This window comes from Pseudopipra pipra, chromosome 8, assembly GCF_036250125.1.
Source record: "Pseudopipra pipra isolate bDixPip1 chromosome 8, bDixPip1.hap1, whole genome shotgun sequence".
Classification (NCBI taxonomy): Eukaryota; Metazoa; Chordata; class Aves; order Passeriformes; family Pipridae; genus Pseudopipra; species Pseudopipra pipra.
The window spans coordinates 22,619,324-22,626,802 of record NC_087556.1 but is presented as its reverse complement, the minus strand read 5'-3'; the positions used below and the strand labels follow the sequence as shown (position 1 = coordinate 22,626,802).

At 54.9% G+C, this 7,479-nt stretch overlaps 1 protein-coding gene across 11 annotated transcripts in view; it reads right to left on the bottom strand.

Moving 5' to 3' along the window:
• Window positions 1-139: 139 nt before the first annotated feature.
• The window catches only part of DNMBP (dynamin binding protein), a 33,584-nt gene continuing 26,244 nt past the window's right edge, over window positions 140-7,479 (bottom strand). For 10 of the 11 annotated variants that reach the window (XM_064662997.1, XM_064662994.1, XM_064662995.1 and 7 more), the window contains 12 exons: window positions 6,882-6,981; window positions 6,210-6,357; window positions 5,756-5,773; window positions 4,960-5,159; window positions 4,561-4,691; window positions 4,225-4,329; window positions 3,890-4,018; window positions 3,092-3,424; window positions 2,555-2,737; window positions 2,281-2,479; window positions 1,730-2,184; window positions 140-1,399 (listed from right to left, as the gene is read on the bottom strand). In XM_064662997.1, the coding sequence (XP_064519067.1) occupies window positions 1,214-1,399; window positions 1,730-2,184; window positions 2,281-2,479; window positions 2,555-2,737; window positions 3,092-3,424; window positions 3,890-4,018; window positions 4,225-4,329; window positions 4,561-4,691; window positions 4,960-5,159; window positions 5,756-5,773; window positions 6,210-6,357; window positions 6,882-6,981 (2,187 nt within the window). In that variant the 3' untranslated portion in view covers window positions 140-1,213. The remainder of the gene's footprint in view (window positions 1,400-1,729; window positions 2,185-2,280; window positions 2,480-2,554; window positions 2,738-3,091; window positions 3,425-3,889; window positions 4,019-4,224; window positions 4,330-4,560; window positions 4,692-4,959; window positions 5,160-5,755; window positions 5,774-6,209; window positions 6,358-6,881; window positions 6,982-7,479) is intronic. The other variant, XM_064662999.1, reaches the window with a different exon arrangement.

The following is a 7,479-nucleotide window of genomic DNA, read 5'->3' as shown; positions in this document are numbered from 1 at the left end:
CATGGCAGAAGCATGCTGGACCCCAGCGAAAGGAAATTTTCCTGGCCTTGCAGGATCTGCATGAAGTGTGTGGGCTTTGCCCCCACTGCAGCACTGGCCAAGCACTCCTCCCAGCTCTCCCAACATTTGCACAGGCACCTTCTATACACAAGGGCAAATCTTTATTTACAGAGCAGCAGTACAGGGGATACAAACATTGCCCCATGAAGAGAGCTTCTTCCCTTCTGGGCATGGCAGCAGCAGGTATCACACACCAACCCACCAAAAGGCAACACATCCCTCCCAGGGATGGTCCTGCCCTTCCAGAACATCAGCACTGTTTCCAGTGCCCTGAAAGAAGGCACAGGTGAGACAATTCTGGTCAGAGCCCCCAAAAAATCAAACTGGAGGACAATTTGTGCTTTGCCTTCTGCCCTGCCCCAGCCCAGAGCTGCCAGGTGGGCTTGTCAGAGCAAAGATGGGTCTTGGGCATGGGAAATGCACTGACAAGGCAAGATGGTGTTCTGGACTTCTGGCTCACCTGAGATGAGAACCTGATGGCTGCTGGTAGCAGCAGAGCTTGGAGAGGCTGAGCCCCTGGAAGGCCAGGCACAGGGGTAAGGCACCTGCTGAGGGCTTTGTTGGGGGAATTTCAGAGGCCAGGCCCATCCCAGCCCTGGAGCTCAGCTACTCCCAGCAAACCTCAGAGCTGCTTCCCCAGGCAGGTGTAGATGTCCCACCCTGAGTCCTGCACAGACAGACAAAACCCAGCTCCTGCTGCTGCTGAGAAGGCACAGAGAGCACGTTGGCGAAGTCTGGGCTGCTTTTAATACTACTTGACTAAACACAGTCTCCAGAAACTTGGCATTAGTCTTCCACAATTTAAACCCACAGCAGCTCCTCAGCTTTAGTCAAGCCTTACCCTCCTGGGCAGACCACAGCCCCAAGCCTTGCTCCCCTGCCCCTGGCTGCACACAGGAGGCTCAAAGAGCACAGGTGAACTCACCCCTGCCCTCACATAAGCTACCTGTCCTGCCTACCTGGCCAGCTCACCATTCTTCCTCCCTTGATGGGGAGGTGGCAGCCAGTGTGTTGGGGCCCAATAGCACTGCACAGCTGTGAGAGGGACAGTCTTGGGGCAAGCAGTGGGGGCTGCAGGGCTGGCTAGCCTCCCCAAGACCCCCAGCAGTCCTGGCAGGAACAAGGCATGGGGTGCAGGCTCCTGCCTGCTGCCTCACGTGTACTCTGTCTTCCGGATGTAACTCGAGGGCACATAGCCCTGCTTCCCGTGTGCCTCGGCCAGCCACCACTCCTGATTGCCTGTGATGTCCTCAAACTGCAGGATCTTGAGTCTCTGGTTAGCTGACACACTCAGCTCATTAGTGTTTCGGCCTTTGAAGGTGTAGAGAGCGTAATAGACCTGCCAGACAGAGGGAGAGTATCACTTGGATGGTCAGACCACACAGCCTTGCTGTTGCAATGCATAGGATGCGTGGGCTTTTGTCCTTTTCACCACACAGTGCCAGCCCTAGCCCTGTCCTGGCCTCTGCCAGAGCTGCATCCACCTGCCCACCCCCATTTGCAGCCTGGTTCTCTGCCTCTGCACCTCTGCTGCTGGAAGAAAAGATCTCATACTTCACGTTTCACCTCTCCCTGGTCACTCCCAGGGAGGAGGATGACTCAGTCCCCAGTCAAGCAAGGGGATCAGCCCTCAGGATCCCCAGCCTCCCAGGGGTGGCTAAGAACTCACCTGGTTGCCCTCTGACTCGCTGCTCTCCAATCCAGAGTCTCTATCCTCCACTGAGGGCGTGGGCCTGAGATGTGCTTTGGTGAGGTGCCCGTTGCGAGAGCTGGGGCTGCAGCCCAGCTCGGGGCGGCTGTAGCGGCACTGAGACATCACCGTACCAGCCTCCAGTGGGGCTGTCCTGTCACCACACCCAAGCTGGGGCAGAGAGGGGGAGTCCATCTCCAAGGGGGGCTGCCCAGACTGGTATGTGTCTGCTGGGGAGGCAGAGTCCTGCAGGGGTTTCTGAGTGAAGGTGACGGCCACCCCGCTGGAGCTGAAGGTCAGTGTGGTGTTGCTGTGGGGAGAGGAGTTGCTGTGCTCCGACTCATTGGAAGAGTGGCTGCCGACAGAGACGTCCGACTGACTGCGGCGTGGGTTGTAGGGCTTCAGAAAGGAGCTGTACACAAACCCTTTTGTCACTGCAGAGAGGCAAAGAAGAGAAGTCAGACTGGGGCACAGGACAACCAGAGGAAGGGACTCCCCACAGGCAGCAAGGGCAGGGAGGAGCCACTCACCTCCATTATCTATGAGCCAGCGATTCTGGCTGCCCATGGGGTCCTTCTTCTTGATGACACCCACAATGTCTCCTTCCAGCAGTGAGACATCCAGGTCCTGGGCAGCATTGAAATTGCGCTCTGCCTGGAAGAGACTCTCTGGGGGATAGCGGGCCAGGAGGGCAGCTCGGACGTCATCCGACTGCAGGAAGTAGGTCGGCTGCAGAGGAACAAGGCAGGTGTGAGTGGCTGTCCTGGGCTCTGCAAACCCTGACACCAGGCAGAAGGAACTCACCAAGCTGCCAAGGGGCTGCCGCCGGGCAGACTGCCGCTCCATGCTCTTCCTTTCAAAAGTCTTCTTGGGAGCTGCCTGGGACTCTGGGAAGAAGGTGAAGGCCTGGAGCTGCTGGAGGACTCGACTGTGCTCATCCTGGAAGACGGCAATGAGGTTCCCCTCCCTGCCAGACACCTTTAGCAACTAGAACCAGAGCAGAGTTGGACATCCTGTTAGGTGACAGTTGCTGGGAAAAGTGGCTAAGAGCTACAGCAAAGACCATGACAGGGGTTCTGCATCCTGCCTGTGACTTGCATCAGACCCAGATTTGCAGTCCTGCCTGGACTCAGCTCTGAGTGGTCCTCAAACTCATGACCTGAGATTCTCCCAGGCAAATGCTCTTCTGCCACAATTGCATCATGACCCCACAGTCCCTGCCCTGACAGCATCCCACAGGAGCCCTCCACAAGTCACTTGTGGCCTTAAACAGGGACAAGCTCTGCACAGAGTTTAGTGCTGCACCGAGCCCAGAGCACTGTCTGCACTCCGTGAACCCACCGACAGCAGTGGTCTCAGCTCTTCCAGGGCCAGGCGCACGAAGTCGCAGTGTGCCTCGGCGTAGCCCCGCACGCAGCTGGCAAACAGCTCCTTGGCAAAGCGCAGGAACTTGGGCAGCTCATCCAGCAGCTGGGCATTGAGGGCCTCGTAGTTGTTGCGGGCTGACTGCAGCTCCTCCAGGGTTCGCTTGTCCTTCAGCTTCTCCGCTCTCTCCGTGCAGTTGTGGAAGTCAAGGAGCTTGTCGAACCGTTTCTGCACCAGCTTGTGGGGCCCTGCAAACATGCTCAGCAGCTGGTTCAGGGGTGAGCTCACCAGCCGCTCCGTCCGCTCTTTCTGGTGGGCAGAGATGCAGAGAGAAGGTGAGACAAGGTGCTCTCTCCCATTGTGCAGTGAACACTAACAGCTCATTTTTCAGCACACAGGAAAATGTCCTCCCTAGGACAGTATAGGGACTGTCTTCCTGGTGGCACCCACAAAAGCTCCAGAGCTCCCTTCCAAGAGGAATTATGTAATCTTATATAACTGTGCCAGCACAGGTAACACCATGGAAAGTACCCAAAACACTCACATAAAGAGTTGTAGCATTTTCAGGTAGGGCTGAAAAAATGTGTTTCTAACAGGCACATCCGTAAATTCCCAGGCATCAAAGCTCTCAGGAAGGAAGAACTAAGCAGGAGTGCTCACAACTCTCCCAAGTTACCCTCCCTGCAGCCTCCCAGGGGCTGCCCTTTTGCAGCAAGCCCCCAGGGAAGGCCCCTGAGGGCTACCTCCAGCACATGGGAGCACAGCCTCACTCACAAAGTTGGAGAAGAGTTGGTCACTGATGAGACGATTCACTTTCTGGAACTGGTCCAAGTCCCCACTCGCCTTCTCTGTGCACAAGTCCCACATGCTCCCTGCTGCCAGTGCCTTCATACAAGCAGACTCCTGCACCAGGGAGACAGAGTCAGCTCAACCACACCTGCTGCCCAGAACAGGCCTCCCAGGGCAGCCCAGACCCTCAGAAACCACCCTCCCAGCAGGGCTGAGGCCAAAAGCCCTGGCCAGAGGCACTGCAGGTACACACCATGCAGACAGGAGGGGCAGTGCACGGCGAGTTCCACAGGTTTGGCATCACACCCAGACTGACTCACCCGAACATGCTGCAGGTACAGGGAAAGGTCCCGGATGAAGGACTTGATCAGCCGCTCCTGCATCCGGAAATTTTTCTCCATTTCTTCAAAGGCTTCATCCTTCAGCTATGAGAGAAAGTGTTTCAAGGAAGGCAATGCATGACTCCAGCACCTTCCAGAGTGCAAGATGTGGGGCCTTTTGCCCACAGGCTGAACAGCAGAGATGGGTGGTTCAGACCCTACGCTCACACTGCCTTGCTGCTCTTGATCAGAGCTACACTTTGGGGAAGAGGGGTGGAGGAACAGCAGATACCACTGGAGAAGCACTGCAGGGTGTAAGTGTATGATGCACATTACCTGGGGTGCAAAGCCTGTGAGATGCTTGAGGTGGCTGCTCACACGGTTGGATTTCTTGATGATAGAGTGGAAGTTGAGCTTGGAGATCTTCTCCATGAGGCTATCCTCATCCCCCTTCCTGTACTTTAGCACTAAAGAGATTGATATAGAAATTAAAACCCTTGTAAGCACAACACTCATGTCTTACAGTGCCTCATTAACAATCACCTTGCTGGCTCTCCCCCTCCTCAAGCCTCTGTAGTCCCAAGTATCCCTCGTATCACTATAGAATGGTCTGGATTGGAAGGGACCTTAAAGGTCCATGACTGTGTGTGTCAGCTAAGGTTCAGGGGTGAGCAGACACCAATCTCAACACACCCACTCCTGTCTCTCTCTGCCCAGCGCTGCCCAGCTTCTCACCCAGGTCCTTCCGGCGCTTGTATTCATTGATGTTGACATTGATTTCTTTGACTGCAAGGACAGCAGCTGTGAGTGGTGCCTTATCAGGATGAGCCTCGGGAGTGGCACTCAGCAGCTCCATCAGCAGCAGTGGGTACCGCATCACCCTTTGCACTGGCTTGATGAGGAAGGAGCCCAGGTTAATGTAGTTTGTGCAGCCCCTGGGAAGTCAGGACACAGGAGATGTACCAAGTGTCAGTCCAGCTCTGTCATACAAATTCTGCCTCCTCAATCCAAGCCAACCAGACTCAGAACACCGCCTCTAAATCCACTGTACTCCCTAAGTCATGCCACCCTCATGTCCAAACTCACTGCACTCCTGAACTCCTGGTGCTGTCAGATCAACTCCAGGTTTTCAGTTCTCACTCATACCAGGTGATTTTTCCCAGCCAGGATCCCCTCCATCACCAGACCCACCATGAAATTCTACATAGGCACAGCCTCACACTTGCCAGAGCACCACCTGTCTCAGACTCTGTCCCACCACCCAACTGTCCTCAGTCATTGCTGAGGGCTCTCAAAACCTGTTTCCTGATCAAAACCTCCCCATGCCTCATCCCCTGTACTCCTACCTGTGTTGCCCATCCACTGGCTCTGCTGCAGTCATACCACACACCCCCCTCTCCTCACAGATGTGCCCCAAGGCACTGTTAGGCCCCCCCAGCATGCACCCAGCCAGTGGCAGCAGATTAGTTACAAAAGAAAGCAAAGCCAAGACAGACAGACAAGCAAGGACTAAGTGGAAGGATGCACTTACCACTCACTGTACAGGCTCCTGCCGGCCCACAGAGTGCCAAAAAGCAAAGAAAAGCAATGGGTTAATGTGGTGGCAGGTGTGCAGCCCTGTCCCCTCAGAGCAGTTGCCAGCTCCTGGGGCATTAACCTGCACAAGCTGGAGCCATGGCAGTCACTGAGCCAGGCAAAGCGGCTCCTTCCTCACCAGCCATGGTGGGTCAGAGTTAGGGAAACAGGAGCCCTCAACACAGTATGTGCCACCTCCTCTGCACCTTGGTGGCTTCTATGCAGATTTAAGGGGGTCTGCAGGTTTTCCACCACCTGTGCATTGGGGCAGGGGGCCATTTGAATCCAGTGCCTGATCAGCAATGCAGTGACACAGTAGACCTGTTCAAACACTGCTGACAGAGAGGCAGGGATGCTGGAGACTGATTCCCCCTACCCCAGCCTGGTGGCTGCCAGACAGAGGCTCCAACCTGAGGCTATCCAATAGGTCCAGGAGTAGTTTCTGCATCTTCTCATCCTTCTCATAGGTTTCCAGCAGTGCGATGGCCTCATCATGGTTCTGGCAATATACCCTGTAGACACTCTCCAGCTCTGCACGCTGTGCCAGGAACACTGGCCCTGCAGACAGCAATAAAGCAGGATTTCAGTGTCACCTGGTCCCCAGGTGCCTTCAAAAACGTTGGTGTCCCTCATGGTGAGATGTCCAGCGTTCCCATTCCACACAAACAGGTCAAGAAGACAGTGCTACTAGAGCATGCAGGACACCTCCTCCTCACCCACTAGCATGTAGAGCTCAATCAATCCAGGTCTCCCGGAGGTGAGAAGTGGACACACTGGTTGCTGGAGCCAAAGAGCAAAGGCATCAGCAGTCCAAGGTCTGAAGGGGCAGTGCAGGAGTGAGGAGTGGGGCTTGCTTTGGGGTAAGGGGCCACGGAGGGCTACAGGCACCATGTTTCTCAGCAGTGACCCATGGGGCAACACAGATCTCCCTGGCTTCGCTGTTGGACTGATGAGAGGCAACAGAGACCAGCAGGGAGAAAGCCAAGTCCCAGTGATCTTCTCCCACCATTTAAACTGTTATGCCCAGCCACTAGCAAAGCTCATCCCAGCCTTCTGACAAAAGTTAACAGCAGAATCCATACCAATGGCATCTGAAGCCTCCAAGGTGGACAGCAGCTGCTTGGAGAAGCTAATCACCATGTGGATGTTTCCAAAAAGGGCCTCAAAGTCTATGTTCTGCATCTAGTGAACGGGAAAAGAGATGTCCTGGATGGGGGAACAAGTCCAACTCAGACCCAACAGCCCCCTCTTGCCCTCCTCCAACTCATCAGTCCTCAGCTTCACAGCAGACACCTGCTGCCACCTCCTTCCATCACAGTGACTTCTGCACACACTCCCTTGTCCCCCAGTGCACTGAAACTCTCACTCCTAACGTGTCCTACCACAGTGTTCTCTTCTTTCCCAGCAATTCCATCCCCACCTTTGTTCACTTTGTTTTTCTTGCTCTCCTCCCAATAATTCTGTTCCCATGCCAAGACCCCATATTTTAATTCTCCTGACAATGAATTTAACCTACAAATCAAATGAAGAGGAACATTTCCTGCCCCAGACAATGAATCTGTGATACTTGCTCCCAGGTCTCTTGCTCTCAGCAAGCCTGAAAGCTCAGCAGGATCTCAAAACAGACAGGCTATTGCTACAAATGCAAGGAGCTGCAAGAACCATCCTGTTCCCCATGGC